Source organism: Pagrus major, chromosome 2, assembly GCF_040436345.1.
Source record: "Pagrus major chromosome 2, Pma_NU_1.0".
Taxonomy (NCBI): domain Eukaryota; kingdom Metazoa; phylum Chordata; class Actinopteri; order Spariformes; family Sparidae; genus Pagrus; species Pagrus major.
In genome coordinates this window covers 30,372,439-30,396,229 of record NC_133216.1, presented here as the reverse complement: position 1 = coordinate 30,396,229, position 23,791 = coordinate 30,372,439, and the positions used below count along the sequence as shown (strand labels likewise).

Genomic DNA, 23,791 nt, shown 5'->3' with positions numbered 1-23,791 from the left:
TGGAAGAAGAGGACAGAGTGTTGGCTGGAAAAGATGCTTGTTACATAATTGTGCGGGCTATCTATCAGCCTCTATAGAGTGGAGGAGGTGTGACATCTCTGGACAGGCTGTTCCTGAGATGAGACAAAGTCAGACGCACTCCTCACAGTGGGATCAGGCTGTCTGAGTGGTTTATATCTCACCCTGTGTTTCATTTGGATGGTTGCCCTGTGTCATGTCACTGTCACGTTTGGTGGAGGCATATTTCCCTTTTTACATCTACAGACGTGTATGAAATCTAAATATTGACTTCTATTACTGGCTAATAGTAGTCTGCAGTTGCTTTCCAATTCCTACAGACCTATGTAATCGTCTCAAGGGGACTTTATAGGTCAAATACCCAGATCACTCCTCGTGAGGGTTATGAAACACACTCCTTCCCAGCCACAGTGTGCCATCAGTTAAAGCCTAGTGAGTTGTAGGGACACCATAACCCGTGGCCAGACATGAAAGATGATATGGCTCATTATTGTCCACACTCTTGATAAAGTTAGATGGAGGACAAGTGCTGCATGCTAAAATGCTGTCGTGATGTTTGCAGAATGAACTTGATAAGTGACCCCTTGGCCTCTTCTCCACTCTGGTGTCTGTTTTCACCACTCACCTGAGCCTGGGGCTGGAGATGTGGCTCCACAGTCATGGTCCATCTTCTGTCTCCAGAGACATACTTGTGCAATGACATCTTGTCTGTTGAAAACTGGCTGAAGGCTTATTTTAGCTTAAACAGGACCTGGTTATACTTGTCTGTGTTTACCTTAAAAGGAAACTAAGATAAATCCCCCTCGAGTCCAACTCATACACAGTTGTTGGCCAGCTCGGTTGATGTTTCACATGTATTTGGATACTCTTGCGTCACTGATTTTTGATTTTCTTGCCAAGTATTCAAACCATCTCCCCTTTATCTTGATTGTCATTGATTGTGTCAAGTTGAGTGTTGGACTTATGCCTAGTAGTTTTTAGTCAGTTGATTCAGACTGCTGAGCTTGTGCGTGCAACTGGACTTACTTTTACAACTCTCAATGAGCATCTCACAGGCCAGAGGCTAAAAGTTTGCAGTGTATCTCAAAGCTAAGGAATTTAAAGAATGAATTCAGCATTGTTTCCTTAGTGTTTGTTTTCATTCGTGTACTTTGGTCAACACTGGGATTTTTTGACTCAGACAATGAGTGTGTTTTGATAAAGTTTGAATGAACTGAACTGAACTGAACTGAACTGAACTGAATGAAATGTTTTTGGATATTATGATGTGTTTATTATATTGCATTTTTAACATGTGATGTGAGTTGGACTGTTTGGCTGTTGACTACTTGAATGTTTTTATGTTGTTGTTATCTGTATCCGGAGAGCCTACGGCAAATTTCCATTTCACAACATGGTTGTTATTATAATTATTCGCCTGTTTCAGCAGCATGTCCTCGTCAGTCAATGAAATGGGCATGCGACCTGAGTGTCTATTGAAGCTTCTGTTTCACTGAAGAGACATCAAATCTGTATGGATGGATAAGGAGACTGTAACATTCCTAGTCTTGGTACATGAAACAAACAGAAATGCCATTTCTACATGAATGTAGCTAATATTTACAAATGGTGAATGTATTATTATCTTTATATTTCGGTAATAGGTCGGTGTAGAAGCAACATAATAAGTAAAGTCACTGGCAAAACATTATTTGAAATGCACCTCTCTGATGCCCTCTTAACGTTAATTCACATTTTCTCTACTCTGTCATTATGAACCAAACTCTGACCAGAAACGCCCTTTCTTGCTTAACGTTATCAAAATGTTTTTTTAGTGTATAAGGGTCACAAGCAGTCAAGAGATCACAATATGTCACCTGCACTGTAAATGTGCCTTTCCTGGCAGGCCCAACAGAGGAGCTGGACTAATCACTACCTCAGAGGGTAGCTGTCCAGCTACCTCTGCTCACTCATGCGAGCAGCGTGTTTTTCACCCAGGCAGTCTTGGGTCGGCAACAACCATCAAGTGTACCGTACTGCTAGACTGCTAGAGTAGATTATATCAGCCTTGCTGTGATATACTGTATCTATCTTTTTGTTTATGATTATGATTATGTATACTTTTAAAATGCCAATAAAGAGCCAGATCTGCCAGATGTTACGTAAAATTAGCAGGCTGATAAAACTGACTGTTGACATACACGTACTTTGCAAACTTGCCCTGAGTTGATCCACACTTGTGTATCAATGTGACTTTACTACAGTTACACGACATGTTTTGTTGAATTTAAACCACAATAAGCCCACAGGCATGGAGCAGAACATTGGTTGGACACTCTCCTCTTGCTTGAAAAATATCTCTGACAGAGACGGCCTGGAAAACAACTCTGGTGGTTTTCATGGTAGCAATAATGCTGTACAGTCTAAGGCTCTACTAGACCACAATCTCTCATATAGAATTACTTGGCATTTGTCAGCTCTAATTGGTTGAAAGTACTCTGCTGTATATGTGTGCGCAGAGTCTAAATCTGTGTGTGGTTGTATGCGCCAAGAGGAAAAGTAATCTCTTTGGTGATTCGTAAGACTGCAATGGTGATGACAGCAGAGACTCAGTTCAATGGATGTTTTTGTAGCATAAGCAGGGTCCTTGACTGCTGTCTGTGTATGTGCAAGAGCGTGTGTGCATCTTAATGTTTGCATACACTCACCTATCTGTAAGTGTTTGTCCTGCATGCTAAGTGTATGAATTTGTGCATTGATGTGACATGTATGGAACCGAGACAAGGTTAATGTCAACCTCTGTGGGCCACATGTGTTCAAGTTCTGGCTCAGGGCTGTAACGTCACATGTCTGTGTTATGGCCAGCCATGGGGAACGAGGCGCCACAACAGACCTAATAAAACCCGGCCCCAGCACGTATGTGCCCACACTCAAACATCGGCAGAGAAACAGAGCTGACCTTAGACAGCAAGGCAGACGGCTGTAAGACGGCACCAGGACCTGAATGGAGCTGGTGATGTGATGAGCCCTGAGCCAGAGGGCTGGACTGAGGTGTACGCCTCACTGGGAGCAGACACATCACACAGTTTAGTTTGTTGAAAACAATGGCATACATTGGATGTCTGGTAGGTTGCTTTCTGTTACGACTGGTGTAAGTCAGCAGGAATGAATCTTATTATTAAATGATGATGATGATGAAACCCAGCTCCCTGTTATTCCGTTGCCTTTTACCTATAGTTTTGAAGTCTAATTAGGCCTCGGTGATATGGCTGAAAAGTCATCACAATAGTGAAGTTTCATATTGGCCGATATGGATAATTATTGATAATGATTTTAATGACCTGTCCTATTTTTATTATTTGTCCAGGTGAAAAAATGTTGAATTCAACTTCTTTATTTTGAATAAAAACACTTCACCAAGGCACAAAGGTTATAATTATGTTAACACAACACTGAAAAACACACAAATAAAATCACACAATCTGGTGCAGTGGATTGTGAGTTGTAGTTACCCAGGTGGTTGCGCCGACCACTTTGACCGGCACAACTGCAGTGTCTCTGGGCTCACAGGCAGCGCAAACAGGCCGGGTGGCAGAGCAGCGGCAGCCAGAGCCGGCCTGTCGGCTCTACCTAAGCAGCCTGGAGACACTCTGGCAGCAAAGAGCGACTCCGGAGGATGAGTGAAATTGAGAGTAGCAGCTGTAGACCGGGACAGAGGCCGAATGGGTTGGTGTGTTTGCCGGTGGGGCTGTGGCTCATAGGTATGATAACTGATAAATGATTGGCTGCTCACGTGTCACTCATAGCACGCTCCATTATTAAGGGATATGAGAGGCTTTTTATAAATTGGGGAGTTATCGCTTTGTGATGTCAAGTTGGTTTGCATTTAATGCATACACGTAAAACTTTCGAACATTTTATCAAACTATTTTCTAATTGCTATTGATGCAGGCCTAGGCCTAGTGGTCTCATCATGCCATTTACATCTGTTTGTATGTGATGGTGTTGCACAACCATTGATATATTTACATACTTTCATCCTTGCTGTAGTTGCCCATAAGCTGGTGTGTTGTGGCTGCTGATGACAAAGCAACAGGCCACAAGTCATTTAATGGAACACTTTGGTCAGCACTGTGTAGAAATTAAGAGCAATCCACAGATTCATTTTTCCAATGTAGATTTATATTTTAAACTTTAAGATGGCCTATAATGGACCCTCTAATTCTAACAAATGAAGAGATGCATAAAGCAATGTTAGAGCCCCTGAAAAACTTGATGCTCAAAAACTCAACGCTAAAAAACAAATGTGTAACTGTAAACCAATGTAACTGTCATCACATTTTGATTCAAATATTGCTAAACTCTGATGGGTACAAGAAGGTGTGTTACAATACCCTTTTCCAACTGAGCCTTGCCCTATTCAAACCAGTGAAAAGAGCTCCAAGAGTAACACCAATAAAGACATAATTTGAAATACCTCAAACTGCTCTAACTCTGGAAGAAAACTTTATCATAATGTTTGGACCCCATCACAATTAAAAAGGAGCTGATTGAGAAATTATGTTTTCAGCAGAGATGCACTGTTGGATGAGCCAGGGACAGGAATCAACTGATTTTCAGCATGACCAGCCATAACTGGCACCTGGGCCTTCAGTGACAGATATATCTAATTCTGTGCCCATCACATTTACACACATGCTGCCCAACCCCAACAGGGCCACCAGCTGGAATCAAAAGAAAGAAACGTAATATTTGTAGCTGAGGCAGCGACCTTTATATTCCGCTCACATGTCAACTGCAGCGCATTACAGACAAACTCCTTCCATTTTTACCTTTCACAATAAGAGTACTGGTTATACCAATATACACTGTGTAAATAATTATTAGAGCCGAGAAAATTGCAATCAGTGGATCGCTAGTTTTCAGGGCCTTTAAGGTGTTCCCTTACACTGATTAGTCACAACATTAAATCTACTGACCACAAACAGGTGAAGTGAATGATCATTGATCATCTTGTTATAATGCAGTGTTCTGCTGGGTAACCTTGTATCCTGACATTCATGTGGATACCACTTGACATATACCCCCCACTGGCACTGGCACTCCCAGATGGCAGTGGTGCCCCCAGCAGGACAATGAGTGCTGCCACAACAGCAAAAACAGCTAGGAATAGCCCAAGGAACTTAATAAAGAGTTCAATGTGTTGACCTGGTCTTCAAATTCCCCAGACCCCTGTCTGATCTAGCATCTGTGGGATGTGTTGGAACAAGTCTGATCAATGCAGACCCCACCTCCCAACCCACAGGTCCGCCACCAACACCCTGGTGCCAGGCACCACAAGACACCCCAGGTGGTCCTGTTTCTAAGTCTCTGCAGTCCATGGATCGGACCTGTTCCAGCACATCAAATCAATGCTCAATCTGATTTGGATGTGGGGAATTTAGTGGGCAGGTCGACACCTTGAGCTCTTTGTCATGTTCCTCGGGCCATCTGTGTATGTTGAGGATTGTGCCATCCGTTTCTGCGTTGTCAACAGTACTTTGCAGGATGCATTTGAAAGGGAAAAAATCTATTTTCTGGTGGGAGCAAATCTATTTTTGAGTGGGATGTCCAAATGCATGTGCTTATGGGAAACATGTTTTTTTTGATACTCATGCTACTATATCTAGAAATAGTACAAGTTGTATATAAACAGTCTCTCCTTCTGTCTGCAGCTATAACTGTTCTAAGTAAATTTGGCTGTGAATGCTGGACAGTTAACACTTCATCATACTGACTGACCTCTAATGTTACCGCTGCTGCTTTTGTTGATCACCTGGCTCTGACTTTATTTATTACCACCAGTTTCTTCTTGAAGAAACAGTGGAATGTGCTGTCATTTTTAAAGCTGTGTCATTGATATTGGAGATAAGGATAAAAACTGCTATGAATGTGTTGCAGTGTCTGTAATTAATCATTGTTGTTGTAGTGCTCAGTTACTTAAGAATACACAATCAGTTAATCTTTGTCCTGCCTTAACGGGCATCTGGGGAGCTATTCTTTAGAAGTGATGACCCAATTTGGACAGGATTTATTTCTGAAAGAGTGAATTGGATTATTTTTTAATAATGTGTGTGCTGATTAGTGGTTTCAGTATGTGTGATATTTCCCCCTCTATTTCCGTATTAAATGCCAAATACTTGGTGTGTTTTTTGGATAGTCATCCTATTCAAATGTCTGTCCAGACAGGAGCTGGATATGAAGGCTTTCTAGGGGCTTTCTAACTCATTACTTCGTAAAATAATAACTAGTTTTGTCACACACTCTTTATTAAAGGTACCTTGTGGGGTTTTCTTGTGAACAAACAAAGCTGTGTTTTAGGGGTGTGAAGATTAATGGATATCATCTTTTAACATTCATGATGCATGTACATCGATGTGCTGGTCCTGCATCAGTATAAATGTACTATGAATCGGCCAATGGAATGATTTTAAAGTTAATAATTGGTTGACTGAGGCTTAGTTTAGCTGCCAAATCTGCACAGTGTCTCCAAATGTTGTTCAACAAGAGTTACATTAGCGCACTGCCTCCGTTGCTATTTGATCCATGCTTTTGAAGGATAAACAAAAACAACATGTCCGACATCACTGACACAGTTCACAGTGCAAGTCTAAAGTTTGGAAGACATTTGGATTTTAAAAGAAAGAAGGAAAGCTGGATAAACCTCTGTCCACTCGATTAAGTTCACCGGTAGCGCGATGGTAACACTCACCTGGAGAGATTGTATGATGAAACGTATGTAGGTAGCGAGGAGTAATTATGTGGGTGCTAGTCCGGCTTTTCTCGAGCAAGAAAATGCAAGACAAAGACACAGATGTCAGACAGTTTCTTCTGCTACAACTCAGCTAGGTCTAAGGTAATCATAATGTAATTATTTCATACTTCTCCCCTTTTGTTTTTTGGAATATTTTTGAAGCCATGATTCAGTCATCTTTCCTTCTTTTGCTGATTTATCCCAACTTGGCACATCACACCATCAACTGTCAATCAGAGAAATGGCATGAAAGGATCCGTTTGTCCAAAAAGGAATATTAAGTCATCATCTCCTCCTTCCATGCTGATGGAAAGTCAGGTGAAGTTTGGTAGCCAACGAAACATTTCTGGAGCTTCACAGCAAAACAGCGTTGCAGCATTCTCCTAAACAACTGAAGTATCTGGAGACTTCAAATGTGAAAGGACAACTGGCGCCATACAACTCGTCCGGGATAATCCAAGTCATCCAGAAGCCCTGAGATCCCAAGCTGATTTTCAAAGACATTATAAACACCTTGCAGTCGACCTGCATTCTCTTCAGACAGGATGCGCACTTTTAGCTACAGTGAAGATTTCAGCTTAAAAAAGGCTGTAATTAACGTCTTTGCAAATCAATTTGGCATCTAAAGCTTCTGGAGACTTGGACTACGCAGGACAAACTGTATGGAGCCATTTGATGTTTTTTTTGTTGTTTTTTAGTCCCCAGCTACTTCAGTTGTTTAGCAGAATGCTGCAACACTGTTTACTGGGAGGCTCCAGAAATGTTTTGTGGACTACAAAACTCCCCCTGACTTTCCATCAGCATGGGGGGAGGAGATAATGACTGGATTTTCAATTTTTGGTGAGCAGTTCCTTTAAAACATGGCCAGGAATGTGTATCGTTTTGTGTGATATGCTTGTCTGCGAGCATATCGGCAGAGTAAAAAAATAATGGGGACTCGCTCTTTAAAACATACTACTAGTGGTCAAAAACGCCACAAGGTGCCCTGATGGAATATGAAGGCTTGGCAGGACATAATTCGCCTGTCCATTAGTCTGAGACACTCTCATACACTACTAGCATACTCTCTTGTCTTAGGAGTTTTTGGTATTTATTTTAAGAAACTTAGCTTGTCCTTTTATCCAGGACTTGTTTGGTCAAGGTGTTGTATGAAACTTATCTCAACTATTACCTTATCATGCCTGGGAAATTGCTCCTTATTGCTCACATGCTCCTGATAAATGATCTCATCTTTGGAGATGTAAACTGCTGGCATGATGTCCATGTTCCTGTTTTTCTCGCTGATGTAAGACCATTTACTGACAATGGAACCGGGGTAAACAGTACGAGCTCACAGCCTCCACAGTTCAGTGCTCATCTCACACTGAGGTCACAATTCAGCAGATTTATTGTGCAGCGGCAGAAAATCACTACCTGAACGTTGCAGTCTTCCAGATGACAATCTGGATGCAGTTTCACCTCTACAAACTGAGTGTTCTATCCGGTCTGCTCAGAACACTGCATAGTTATATCTGAGGAATTCAAAGCATGTACTGTATTATCATCACTCCTTTGTCTATTAGCATAGAGTATTATCAGCACTGATTAGTTGTTTGGTATATAATCATTTTAAACAGACATTTGCAATGCAATATGAAAAAAAACACAGTGAAAGCTTTCCTTTAAATTGAATAACTGTAGTTTGCTTTGCAATATAAATACACAGCTACAGCAGCTAAATGCAAAACACTAATGCTGCCAAATTATCTGAAATATACTACAAGTCCATAAACTGGTGATATTAAAACATAAACAGTTTTGTTTAAAAAGACCATTTGTGAAAATTGGCACCTTTCTTTGACACCTTGTGTGTAGTTCCTACAGGCAGAGCTTAGGACAAACGGGAGAGCTGCAGCAGATGTTGTGCTCGCTTCCATAGCGCTGTTGTTATTTGTGGCTGCGCACCAGATGTGTAAAGTTAAGCATGAGGGAATGACGTTCAGCTCTTCACACATTTTCTCAATGTTGATGCGCCAAAAAATAAAGATTGTTCACAAGTCCCTAACCTCGAGTCGAGTCGAGTCTCAAGTCAAGTCTCAAGTCACTGAGTGTGCAACTTAATTAGTTCATCGTGGTTTTCGGGCTGTCTGTTGTATGTACCCATGCTTGTGAACGCTTTACCTTAGGAACACATTGACTGAATTTCCTCAAATTTGGCACAAGCATCTACTTGGATTCAAGGATCAACTGGTGATCAAATAGTCTCTGAGTGAGTAAAGACAGCATGTTTCTCACTGGAAATGATTCAATATACTGAAAATTTCCATTTCACATAGAACTACATTTGTAACTTTTTATCTATATTCCTTCAAAGTCTTCACTACATAAATGATAGGAGTCTGTACAGACATGGATATAAACTGCAGGTTGACTGGTATGCGGAGGCTTACAACTGAGAGGCAGTTATAATCACTGATAGTTGGGGATAATATCAGATAGAAAAAACTGATGCATTACCTGAAGGCATGCCACCCACAGATCTATTATGCAACGCTGGAAACTCTGAAGAAATAAATTGGACGTCAAATGGTGTAAATCAAATCAAGTTATATAAAATTTCAGGAAATTGTATTTTTTCCAGGAACGTAATATTTTCACAACACATCTGCTGCAGTTACAACACAACTTTAGACCACTGGCATGTGGAGTGAAGTTTGTTGTGCATCATCAGCGCTATAATGATTACAATCTTTATATGGAAGCAACAGTGACTGAGGATCCTGTTCAGACAAGGTTGTACGTGTTCATCGTGGTTATTGTCTCCACGTGTTCAGCTCTGAGAAGAAGTCTGAGGTTTTTGTTACAGAAGTGTACTTTACTCAAGAGATTCAGCCTGCAGCTGAAACATACGGAGGTGATTTAAGATAACAGACAGACTTGTCTGTGAGCGGTGATGCACTCACTTAGACCACAACCATTAAAAATGTGTTTACATGCTGTGTTTGACTCCACATCCTGTCTGCATAACCAAGGCATGAGTACATACGTCTGTCTCATGAATCCTGAAAGTCTCTCTTTGGACCTCCACCGTACGTAGTTTGAGGGGAAACATGTCTTAATGAATGAAAACGCTGTCCTGCGAAAACCGATGCTGTCCATTCCTGTGAGATAAAACAGGCAACATGGAGCTTCCAAACTATTGCATACCTGCCAACATTTCTGTTTAAGTACAGAAGTATTTTCTGAAGACTTTGTAGGTGGAAAGTTTGGAACATTTTGACAACAGTGATCCTGTCTGCCTGCACAGCTGTGCACACACCCCTTCAATCAGGTTGTTGGCTGTCAGGTTGCAGTGACAGTTGGGTTGAAATTGCATGTAGTGTGTGGATTTGTGTGTAGATTGTTTCATATATGATCTGGCAACTTGACTGATGTCAGACAAATATTAAAAACTTATGTGTCGTTATTCGAAATCTTTTATTCTCTCAGCGATTTGTCTTAAATTCTCTGTAGATGTTTTTTATTGATTTTACAGGTTTTTTTATTTTTATAGAATTAATCGAATTAATTGATGAACAAACTATTTATTACCGTCTTCTCTGTATTATAGATTCCTTTATTCCACCTATGTCTTTTTATTGCACTTTATTCTTATTATTTATTACTCATCTATTTTTGTGTCTACATGTTACTGTAAGTTTTGTGTGTGCAGGATTTGTGCAAGGCAAGCTGTTAAAAAAAAAAATGCCCCTGGTGGAATTGATAAAGTTGACTGAATCTGAATCAATTATCCAAAAAGCTGTGATCAAGCTGTGGTCAGGGCCATCATCTATGCAGTTGGAGTACACATAAACTGTATGGAGGGAGCGCTGGTCTGATTACCGCTGTGGTTGTATGAGTCGGTTCTTTTCAGCTGAATATTTCCCTCACTGCGAGAGGAAAAACACATTTTATAGACTGATCTGACACGAGGAGAATCTCCTCAACAACATCCTATTGGCTCATTCACACTGTTTCCTGGTTTCTTAAAGTGATTTGAATGTTATTGTGCATAACATATGATAATTGAGTGCTACATTTATTACAGTGGTCTAAATAAGGAAGAAGAATGTTTGGTGAAGCACGTTGTCCTTCTCATATTGTCCTTCTACCATGTGGTTTGGTATGAAGGACGTTACACCGCAGCGGCATATTGTTGCTGATGTGAGATCCACTTACAGGAAATGCTGTTGAGAATGTGACTGCTTTGTAGACAGAAAAAAATAGGATTGATGATTTGATCTGATTCCCAATCAGCTTTCACTTATGAAGGTAACATTCAGGATTGGTATTTTGTAGATAGCAATGTAATGAAATGATCCCAAGTTTGGGATAGATTAGATTATATTAGATTTGCATCTTTTAAACTTGCATTCACAGTGCAGCCATGATTATTATTTCCTGCTTGGCCTTGACAGATTGCTGCCAGACATTCTTGGCTCATATTTATTATTTTGTTTTTCTTGATCATATTCTGATTGGTCTCAGTAGAATGCCTTAGCCCAGAACATTTTCAATAGCCTGTTGGCTGCGTGCCTTCAATTAAATCAGATCCCAGACCTGACAGTATCATGGCTGCAAGCTCTATGATGGCAGATGTGGGTTAATCATGCAAATTGAGCGATGGAAGTTTATTACTCAACAAACAAACAAAGAGATGGACAACAGACAGACAACAAAAACATCTCAGACATTGATTACAAATAAAAATTGCAAACAAATTAGATTTGCCATTACAGTTTGTATAATAGGCTCCCATTACAGCAACAAGAGGCCTGGTGTGAAGTAGCAGCATTTCAGCCTCATCAGACGCACTTCTGTTATCTTTCTTGAGACACACTCCGCTCATCATCCTTCGGCTTCTTCTGTCAGCTTACACACACTTCATTAATTGATTCAGTCACTCGTCCAAATGAACGTTGGCTTCTTGTCTCTTTGCTCACACATCCACCCAACCTCACTCCTTTGCCTCTGTCACTTTTTCCCCTCTATTTGTCAATTAGCAAAGTCATTTTCCAGCTGGGATATACTGACTTTGTTCATATTTTGGCGGTGTCGGTATAAATCACAGTGCAAAGTAAAAAGTGAACAACCCACTCACTCCAGTCGAAATGAGTATCAAAAGACATACTGTACGAGTCTTCTTCTGTCTTGCGTGTGTTTTTGCATCTATCCAGTCTTGAATTGTATGTTTTCAGTCATTCAGTGTCACACAATCCTCAACTGGACATTTTAGTTTGTTGTTGCAGGAGTCCACAGCTGTAGCCCATTAATCATCATTGCTACAGGATCATTTTGCTTTTGTATCATTACTGATGTTTGTACTAGTTGTAAATGCCTCAGTAATTGTCATGCAGTCAAGTAAAGTGTTTTGTTCTGTCATTACCCACCAGCAGAATGTACAGTAAAGAGATTCAGCCTCGTCAGAGACGTCATTTACAGTATCGTGCTCGTCTGTACCTCAGAATTTAGTTTAAATGCTTAGAAATGTAAAAATCTAATCACGCCTATTCTCTCCGTGAGGATTGTTATCATGAGTGAGAACTGTATGTTGCCCTCATTCTATGATGTTGCTGTATGACAACCATATAATATATAATACTGGAAGGTGTACTACATACAGGGATATGTAGGGTTTTTTTCAGGGCTGATATTGATAATTAGTAATCAAAGAGACAAATAACCAAGATTTGGAAGCAATATACATTTGCAGTAAAAGTTAACATCTTTGAATAACCAGTGATAGAATGTAGCTAAGTGCAATTTGCTCAAGTACTGTACTTGAGTGACTACTTGACTACAGACAAAGAAATTATTAATTAATTAATTAATTAATTGATTTTATCTTTGGTGAAGATAAAATAAAATTGATCAGACACAAAACGCAGATGATGATAGTCAGAGAAATGCCGATAATCGTCACATTCTGAATCCTGCTATGTTTAAATCTATATGCTTGTGTTTTCTTCTTCCCTGCCTTTGTTGGCACATTGCTCCATATCTGCTCTGTGAAATAATTTTGTTCGGATCAAAGAGGATGAGTGTATGATATTTCTCTTGGGGGCTCCTTCTCTCTGTTGTAGCCCAATGATTTACTCTGATAATTTAATTTCTTGTGTTTCAAGATTGAAACTATAACATGTCTCAATGTGCAGCTTCCTTTGACTGTAAATATATCAGTAAAGGAGGCAACTGCAGTTCAACCTTTACAGTTCGTCATCTGTCACATCTCAGTCAGTGCACTGTACAAAACCATGAAGGAGAATGTCCTTAAATGTATGATGTCTATGATGTTATGTATGCCCCTTTCATTCCTATGAAAGCTGCTCAGTGACACTAAAAAAGCTTGACTTTCTGGTCTGGCTAACTTCTGGTTTAGACCCCGGCTAACTTGTATGGGGATACAATTATTTCATCCTTCAGCTCTTCCGTAAGAAATGGAACGAATGGATCAAACAAACTCAAAAAATGGATCCACAGTTTTACAGACCCTCTTTCACAATGTTAACATTGTTTTTTTTGTCTCTTTCCTGTGTACATTTGGTTTTGTTCCAGGAAGCAAGACATCAAAATTAATGTGATGCAGTTACCGAAACATGGCGAGCCCTTTGAGGAACGCTAAAAATCTTTTGTCCTGTATCTGTAAGGAGATTTAATCATTGTTAAGATGTTAAGGAATCCCTGACAAACTGTAAATGAGCCCTAATAATGTCACAGTGCTCCAGCTCTTTATTGCATCTGGCTGTCAGTGGCTGCAGGTCTCTGTGTCCACTATGTTCCTGTTCATAACTCATTGTGATTTATTGAGCTCGTCTCTGACTGGTATGAGCTAGTGAAGAGACAAACTTTATTGTTCACCTGCCGAACTTTAAGCAGCCTGGACTAAAATACACTCCTGTTACTGGAGATGAGGCGGTAGAATTTCTTTTCAGATCAAAACCATAAAGCAGTAGTTACAGTGTGCACTGGTATTTGCAATTTAAGCTAAACATTCAGTGTTTGGGAGATTCCAGCATGCTGTTAAGTTTGTATACCACTTGAGTAAAAAAGTAGCTTGCAGCTTGTTAGTCCAGCTTGCTAATGTTAGCAGTGTTTCCCACTAGACGTTACTTTTTGTTCAGGTTCTTTCAACACCTGCTGAGTCATCAGCAGCTCCATCACTCTTAGTGAATTGATCTAACCACATTATACAACAGGAGGGAGTGTAGCTAGCATTAGCTGTCCCTTTTACCCTTGTGGTGACAGCAAATGACCAGACTGTCAAAACCCACAGCAGCGGGTGGTTCTGTGACCTCAGTACAGTGACAATTCAAATCGGGACACACAGGGTGTAGAGTGCTAGAATCACCTGTCAGGCAGAGCAAAGGCTAACACTGCTGGGTCCCAGGCTGGTTAATTAGTTGTATTAGTTGTTTGTTGGAATTTAAGTGATATTATAAAATGTTATTAGTGCCTGCCCACACAGATATTACACCAATTAAATTACAGTACCAACATTGTATGAAGCAAAAGATTGATGCCCTCTTATCAACGCTAATTGAGAAGGCAGTAATACTTTTTTTCAGCAGTCTCTCACAACTAAGCAGCAAGAACCAGGGATTGTCTGTTTTATTTATTTATTTTTTGTTTATTTTTTAAATGGCTAAATAATTAGTTGCTTGTCAAAATAGTTGATCATTAATTCTCTGTTGATTTGACCAAGCGATTATTCGTTTCAACTCTCATTTCAGATTTCATACGTATAATTTTATTCACATCCTCAAATTCAGCCTGTCAGTTTGGTATCTTTGGAAAGTTTGGGATCCTACGCACCAACTGGTGGGCTGTCCCAGTGGGCTGTCCCGTTACATAAATTAATTTCCGAGCGTCTCTCGACCTGTTTTTCCTCTGCAGTTGTACATCTTGAGGCAACCAAAATTTGTGGCTGGCATAACTTGTCCATTGAGAGCAGCTCAGCAGTGTGGTAACTGGCCAGCACAAGCTAATGAAATAACTTCATTAGAGGCCACAAGAAGTGAGCAAAAGAAGCAGAATTTTAGGCCCAGAGGGAGGTCACTGGTTCTTTTTAAGCTCTGAGGTTTTGAGCAATGTTGCATAACAGCATCTGCATGGTGTTAAACATTTTTAGGGTGTCTGCAAGTCTTGGAAATCTCCTACAGTATCTGAAATGATCTTATATAAGGCCTTATATGGTATTGAACACTGCAGTTTTGTGCATCCTTAGTTACTTAATACTACTACCAACTTGCATGTATCTTTTATAGCTTTACGGGCCTGACCCGTACAATGCTTGAATACTTGAGCTCCACTGAGATGTTGTTTTTAGCTTTTACTTTGTGCTTTAAATAACCCTCTCATCCAGTCTGGATGGCGACTGGCTGTGTTTCCACCCCTCAGATGGTAAATCTTGGTGTGAAAAAGGTCAGGTCAGAACAGAATGGTCAACGTCTCCCAGCTACACACAGCCTGTTGAATTTACTCATCACAAGACCTTAAATCCAGCAGTTAAGTGGAAGACTTGAGGGAAATGGGCTCAGTTTGAGATCAGCTCCAGTGTGAGACTGTGCCAGGCCAGACTTCTCTGCTGCACTTCGAGTTTCAAATCCGTGTGGGAATGCAATGAGGCGTGGGCCACATTTAAAAGGATTGGCTGGTCTGAGGCCAGGATCATTCAGTACTGGTCAGGTCAGGCATGATGAAAAGGTCACCACACATTAAACTTAAAGTGACTTAAAGTCAGGAGGTCATTTTACCTTCATATGAGATGCACTTTTATGTTAAGCGCCGTACACCCTATCTTGGCCGGACACTCCATCTTGTGATGCAGGGCTAATTGGGGAACTGTTGTACGGTAGCTAGCATGCTAACCGCTAACATGCTAGCTGGCCTGGCCACCCAGGTTTTCTCTGCACTGTTCTGTTTACTTCCCCCTGGCATTTTGTTCACCACTGTGCACAATTAAAATAAAGCTCTTTGAGCTAACAAACTTGCTAAAGGCAGTAAACTGGTTAGCTTGTGAGCTAAATTAAAGTGAATCGTGCAGCACAGCTAAGAAGCTACGACAGCTTCTTCCATTTTGCTTTCTGTCCCCTTAAAGAAGTGTAATTTAAATAGCTGGTGTAACCAGGCATCAAGAGATTGTTTCAGTCAATCCAAATCACAAACACAACACGGATATCTTAAAACCTGAATAACAGACACTGTCTGTCATCTCAGGCACAAACCACTTTTAGACGCCTAACTCGAAACCACTGTTGTGTGTTTGTATATTTCAGATGGCTGGATGTGAGCGTAGCCAACCTGACATGCACCAGGTACTGGGTGGTGTACCTGCAGGTCATCCAGGAGGCTGTGTGGCCAGGAGGAACTCTGCCTACGGCTCCTCAACTTGAGCGCAGTCAGCAGCAGAAGGACAGCACCAGGCAGCAAGCTTTACACTGTCTGATGAGACTCCTGCCAGGTACATGTACACAGACAAGCAGCCGCAATGTTGAGAACAAAAGGTGTAACTTAGAGCCCAACAAATACATTGCATGGCCAGTATTATTGGACTTTTGAACATTCCTACTCAGATATATTGATATTAGTATTGGGGAACATGTAGGCCGTTAACAGAAAATGGTGGTGTGAAAATTGCAAACATGTTTGAGTAATTTAGCAATTGTATCACCATCATATAGTTTGTCCCACAGATCACACTGACAAGATTCATTTTCAATTGTGAAATTTCCAGCTTTGCACGTTTTTCAGTTAATACTATCCAATATACTGTTTGTTATCAGATGATTATCATGCTTTCTAATATAATCTAATATAATTCTTTCAATCTCTTCAACTCTTAGTTATGAGAGAGGAACAGACACGCACTGGTTACACACTGTTTCATAATTCTCCATGTCTTTGTGTCTCTAGAGCTCGTCTCTGACATGTTGGGCTCAGACAAGTACAAACTCAGCTGGCAGACTGCACTGGACTCTCTTCAAGACCCCTACATTAACCGGTAAATATATACTATACACTCAATCGCCACTTTAATACAGTCAGGTATAGGCAACAAAGGCAATATGCCTTGGGCATCGGTGCATGCGGTGTACATGGAGATGGGTTAAAAAAAATAAAAAGCACTTAAAAGGTCCTTTTGCACCCATTCAGATTCTCTTAAGTCAGTCTGAATGCACAGACATGGTAAACACAGGGGTTGTGGTGTGTCTGATTCCCATTACTGATAAACATCCATTAACGTGCTTAGAAATCAAAGAAGAAAGACTTTTTGGATTCGTCTAATCTTATCGATCTTGTTTGTACAACCATAGTTACAGTGTAAAAAGAAACCGCTAGAAGTTATTCGGCACGACTTTCCATGACTCTCTGTAGTGTGAACAAATATCACACAAAAACAAAATAATAATAATAATATGGTGCTCAAGGTCCAACACAGCTTTCATACCTCAAAGCATCATAGCAGTGTGGCTCTAGGGTCAGACGGAAATATCTCTACTATTTGATGGATTTCCAACACATTTTGTACAGATATTCATGGATCCCAGATGATGAATTCTACTAATTTTGGACAACCACTGACCTTTCATCTAGCCTCACCATCAATTCAGTTATTTTGTGAAACAGCACGATGAAAAAAAATGTATGTGGTGATATGTTGTGGTGTACTTATTTTAAGTCCCTTTGGACAAAAGCGTCTGCTAAAAGCCCTAATTCTAAATCTAAATCTAAATCTATTCTGGTGGCTCCTGTGGACAAAAGTGGCATGACGACCACTGCCTCCTGTGGTAAAGATTTTGATCTTGCAGAATGTGCTCGTTTGTGTTAGAAGCGAGTGGAAGAAAGAGGCAACATATTTTTCACACTATTTTTTTTGGTGTAAACGCAGCAGTTTCCATCTTAAAAAAAATGTTTTATGACTTATCCAACCCACATAAGCTGGTGGCAGGCATTAAGAGTGATGTTTTGTTTGCTTATGTAGGGTATGTAGGTCATATAGAGGCATCAGTATTAAATTGAGACTGTTAAACGTTTCTTGTAGTACGTTTAATGATTCGTAAATAAACACAGTTCGGCTTAGTTTGGACTGGAGCTGGTGCAGTTTGTTCCATAGGCTGAATGTAATAACTTTAGATTTAAAATGAAGTGTGGTTCAGTAGATCACTTTGAAGCAAAGCAACATGCAACTACACTGTGTATCTACCAGCTAAAATGTCCTGATCACCTACAGCCTGAAATAGCCTCAACTTTATATGTTAACCTACATGACCTATAGAAAGACATAGACACCAACAAAAATAAGATGATATTAGGTTTTTTATAAGTTACAAAGCTTCAAGTCAAACCAGGGCGACTCACATCAGCTACATCCTCATCCAGTCTCATTCACATGAAGTCACTAAAGAAAAGATGCTGACTGTTTTCTCTCAGACACCTGGTCTACTGCATATTTGATCTTCTGCTGGAGTTCCTGGTTCCTGAAATACCTGATGAGGACTTCCAGAGGAGCTTGTTGCAGACCCTCTCCAAGAACCCAGAGAAGCTGCTGGCTTGAGAGGAAACCCCAGGGGAACACCTGCAAACCCAGCTGTGATTTTCCACTGATCATTCACCACTGATGATTTGTTGAAAAAGAAGTGTGCCAGTGAGGCTGCTCCTGTTCTACTAATGCTCTGCGATGAGAGTGAAAAAGTGAATGTGTGTGGTGAGGCTGAATATTCTCTGTCCCTACTTTAAACTCTGAGGTCTGTCTTTAGTTAGGTGTTGATGTATTAACACATGAGGCTCTTGAACATGGTGTCCTGTACACACACACTTTAACACAAACTACATTTGAAGCAGCTTTGATTACATGAGAGCACCTGGTTTGTGTTTAATCTCAGAACGTGTCTGACGTGTTTTCAGATCTAAACATGTGGGAAAGCCTCCTTCGATCTCCACGTCCTGCCTCTTCCTGCTCACTAAACTCTCCGGCTTTGACTAAACTCACTTCAGATGGTCTTCACACTCTGCCCTCATCCCCTCTTGCAGTTTCTTGATAGAAAAACCCAGACCTGTTGCTCGAATCTGGAGAAGCAGGATTTGCTTTTTCCTCCCAACTTAAATCCCCCCATGCTCTGTGGGGATTTAGCATCAGTGTTTTACTCTCTGTTGACCTGTTCTTTAACATCCCACTGGCTCTGTATAGAGCCACACATGTGATTCTGACATAATGTGAGCTATACTTCCTAAGTCTGAGCCTTCCTGAGGGATCACGTGTCTCTGGCAGGGATTTTTTTTAACTTGCATGTGTCCAGGTGTTGAAAAAGTACATACTGTCGTGTAGTGTTGTGAAGAGTTGGCTATAAGGTATTTTACTGGCTTCACAGATGCGTCACAGTTCTCTTAACAAGTCCCTTGGAGGATTATCTGTGCAGTTAATGTCTAAATCATATAAGAACTGTACTCCACAAAAACAGGTATATGAAGGCTGCAGGAGCGGTGTTGGCCCAGGTCCATTCAGTAACTTCACAGGTTTATTTGTAGGTAAAAACAGTAAACTGCTGGACTCTACTACACACTAGGAATAGGCAAATGTTTTGCTTTAACATATCATTATGAAGTAAATGTTGACAGCACAATCTAATGGCTTTAGAGTAATAACAACATTAGCTTTTAGATTAGTTCCCTGTAAACTTTGCTCTCACTCTGTAATTCTGCTACCGGGTGCAAAATCACCTGAGAAAATGAAGGCTGGCTGTTGATCCAGTCAGGCAGGCAGCCTGGCTGATTTTTATCTGCTTCCACGTGCCCATCATAGACTAAATGAGTGAATGAACATGTTTTGTGTTGTTGGTAGTTGCGACTCTGAGAGAAATGAAAAACTAACACTAATACCACTTGGAAACACTAAGAGGGAAAGGTGTTTCCTCTTTAAGGTCAGTTATCTGTGATAGATGGCTAATTAAACTGCAGGCTGAGAGGGTCGGTAAATTACAGAGAAGCACAATGTCTCACGTACTTTTAGTGGTATCCGTCCATGCTGATATATTCGGGTTAGGATGCAAGATATATATTGGCCTGATAATTGAAAATGTTGATTATCAGCTATATATCAGTAACAGCTGATAAATGAAGCCCATAATATGAATTCAAAATGACTTTCCTTGAAGTGAAGTGGACACTCTGATACAGTAAGTGAAGTGGTGGTATGCACCTTTAAAGTTGGTTTGCGATCATCATTGAATACAGAAAAGAAGATTAAGGCGAAGAAGAACAAGCGCAGCACATTTTTGTGCTCATGTTGACAAACTGCTGCGTCGATGTGGAGGCACGCAGCGTAGAGCCAAACATGTTTTTACAGTTTCGGAGGAAAAACAACTCGATTGTAATTTGCAATAGTTGTTTTACAGGGCTTCAGAGAGGAGGGGACACGTCTAGGAGACTTAACACAACAGATTTCATTAGAGTTATGGAATATTAAATCATCCATTTTTGCTCACTACATTTGAGCCTTTAAAATGATTGGTTATGTTATCAGTATCAACCATGAGACGCAGGTAATTATCAGTTATCGGCTCAAAAAAACTACATATTATGCATCCCTGAATAGTGTTTATTTGGCAGGAATTGAGTTATTCTCTGACATTGCTGAGGCGATATACTGCATTCTAGTCAAAGCTGAAGGTTGGAATCTCCTAGTTGAAATTTCCAACTATTTATTATTTTTCAGGAAAAACTATACATGATGCAACAGATGCCAATATTCCATTCAGTAGCCTGATAAAAAAAACTGTCTTCTCCAAATACATCCTAACCCTCCCCGTGGCTGCTGCCACTGTTTTGTGACGTCAGACTTGTGCTTCGTTATTAACGATGGCTCTGTTTTCCCTCAGAGGTGGCAAGTGAGAAAGCCAGAGTATACAGTATATTTTTAATGGTTTATCCCAGACGTCCTCCTCTGCTGCCTGAGGAGCATGTGGTCAGTCAGTCATCCTTTAGTCACATTAGAGACCATCTGAAGAGAGATTTAGTGATGTCTACATTCACTTTAAACATATTGTTGAAGGTTTTTGCACTTTGTGACTCTGCCTTAGCATCTTATTGCCTTCACGGTGGCAACACAACAATCAGTGCTGAGCTCCTAGTTGGATAAAGACAATGAAGAGAAAACTGTTGTTTACTGAGAACATTCTCTGTATGTATCCATGTTAAAGCACAGATCATTATTTATGTCCATGGCAGACATGTGCAGCCCAGATGTCTTAACACAGACTGTCTTAAAATGCTGTTTAGTTGATCTCCCGATGCGGCTGGCCAGGATGATGATGTAGTCTCGGGTAAATCAGTTTTCTGCCAACATTTAAATGTTCCAAAATGTCGTGACTTAAATTTAGAGACGCTCTTCTGTGGATACTGCACACTTGGATTTTTTATTTGTAGGAGCATGGAGTAAGCTCCAAATGGGTTATATTAAGACTGAGATATCTCATCTGAAATACATCAAATATTAAATATGTCTTGTTCAACTAAATCTGCACATTCACTGATGTGTTACGTTCCATATTGTACTTAAGAAGTCCTGATGTTACTGTTACTGTTACTGTGAGTATCATTCCAGTGTTTTGCACTTGCACCCTGGCTTAGTGGTCATATCCTTTTTTCCCCCTTTCCATTGTGTTAACTTGTGATTCAGCCTATTTATTAACCTATTGAATTGCTTGATTTATTAAACTATGACCTGTTCTCAATTCCGTCCATTAAAGAATGAGCGAAGTACCAGTCCTGACAGAGAGGCCCGTCCTCTCGTATGAAGTGCTTTAAGTGGACTTTGCCTTACAAGGTGACTAGATGAAGTTTGGTGTGCCTGTCCTGCAGTGATGCAGCTGCAGTGTAGCCACTGACCTGCCTTAGTAGAACATAAGCACCCAGTTCCAGCTCTCTGTAGTGAATCTGTGAACATGTGTTCTGTTTATTGTGCAAACTGTGCTGAATGTTGCCACTATTACAGTCTTTGTTGTGAAGAGATTGTGAGATACCTGTTAATTCTGTTGTTTACTGCTGCATATTGCTGTCACTGTCTCCGCTCTGTATATTATTATTATTACACTAAATCAATCTTGTTAAAGGGGCAATTTGTAAGATATGGCTGTTTTAATTTAAGGCATTTAAAAAATTAACAGTGTATGAAGACGTCTCTGTTCTGTGTTGCAGAGATGTCCGCTAAAGTTAGCATGCTAACCAGCTAGCCCCGGCACGTCGTGTCTCCTAATACAACTTTGTACCTCAAGAGGTGCTGGAAGATGTGACAGTCTGCCACTTAGTTGAATAAGTAGACAAAAGAAACTCAAGAAAGAAGGAAATATTTTGACATCTATTTTCATTACTAAACATAAATTACAGCTGTACATCGTCTGAATTCAAGTTTCTCTCATTTACTGAACTCAGACGAGCTTAATCGCCTCGTTAACTCACCATGAAACACACTTCATTTAAACTTGACATAAAGAAAATAAAACTCACTAAAACAGTTTTGGTCCAAATAAATCTGTTGATTTTGTGTAATAATGAAAGATTTTCATGAGACAAGATGAAGGATAAAAAAACAAAACCTTGTTATGTCATTAAAATGATCTTGATGAAGCAAAAAAAGAAAAGATTAAAATAGTATTTGTAAAGTGGCATCAATATGCTGCTGTACTAATCTGCTTTTATCAATGATAGATGTTTAATGTTACATTATTCATGGTTAAAAAATGCACTGTGCTGTTTGTCTTTGGAACTTCTGTATTCATGCCAAATGTTAATCAGAACATTTTTATAGATGGTGACAACAAGGACACTAAAGCTTGATCTGTTTCAGAGATGTGTATTTATTGTACAGCTCCACTGTTAACTCTAATCCTGTTCTCTATCACTCTGCTCCACCTTCCCTTTTCTATCAGATCATTTCTGCTGTTTCTCTTCACGTGGAGTCGTGTTGTGCATGTTACCGCTGTGAATCTCTCTGTCGGTTAGCTCAGACTGTGTGTCAGTCTGTTCAACATTTGCTGGTTAGATATTTGCAAAAACAATAAAGTTACCAAACATGAGTTATTAAATCTTCAACTGTTGTTCACACTCATTATTTTCTTGGCCTGAGGTGGGCGATACATTTTACAAGAGGCTGGTGAGCTGTTCGCTTATCTTTTATGAGATTTTGCTTTAAATTTATCCCAGGCATGCTTTAACTTTCTGGAGGTTCACCAGAAATCTACTCAGCCTCTTCAGGGTCATTTATGTGTTCCATATTATGAGTTTTTACCCCTTTGTATGGAGCTCTATCAGCTCCCCACTAATTTGCTGTAGCCTGCAGACTCATGGTTCTCGTCCAACAACAACAAAAAGTGTGTGGATGAAATCGCCCATAATAAAGATCAGAACCATTTCTTGGAACGGTGACTGTTGAGCTCCACTTCTCAAACAACGGGGGGAGCCGGTGTTGGAAGCCGGCTTTGCATTGCTGAGAAATCTTCTTAAATTGGATTTACAGATAAAACTGTAAGCAACACTTCAGATTAGTCAAGCACTGAGGGACACGGATGGATCAATGTGATCAAACATTTACATAGATCACTTTTTTTTTGTATTTTCATTGTTTAACAAAATTCTCCAGGAAAGTGTTGAGAGACACTTGAAAAAATGACATTTCTGTCGGGTGACACTCACCCTACCATAATTCAGGCTTATCCCTTCACAAAACAATCCAAACTTTTACCCTAATGTTAAAATGGTCGATGATTGAATTTCTGCACACTGACTCATCAAATTGTTTCAGCAAAAGCTAAACCCCTAACCCCCAATTTTCAAACTGATTAAGACCTGAGATGGCCTGAGACTTTATTGTCCCATTGTGATTACACTGTATATGAGCGAGTATCAGAGAGTCCTCATAGTTTAGAGAACAAAGTGCCAAAAGGGGAAACAGTGCCAGTAAAAGCCTCTGTGTCGGGGAGGAGCCTCGAT

General features: G+C 40.2%; 1 protein-coding gene across 1 annotated transcript in view; it reads left to right on the top strand.

The window, feature by feature from the left end:
* The window catches only part of LOC141013187 (sorting nexin-19-like), a 43,022-nt gene extending 20,128 nt beyond the window's left edge, over positions 1 to 22,894 (top strand). The window contains exons 12-14 of the mRNA XM_073486798.1: positions 16,084 to 16,268; positions 16,721 to 16,808; positions 18,239 to 22,894. Of these exons, the coding sequence (XP_073342899.1) occupies positions 16,084 to 16,268; positions 16,721 to 16,808; positions 18,239 to 18,362 (397 nt within the window). The 3' untranslated portion in view covers positions 18,363 to 22,894. The remainder of the gene's footprint in view (positions 1 to 16,083; positions 16,269 to 16,720; positions 16,809 to 18,238) is intronic.
* The last annotated feature ends 897 nt before the right edge of the window (positions 22,895 to 23,791 follow it).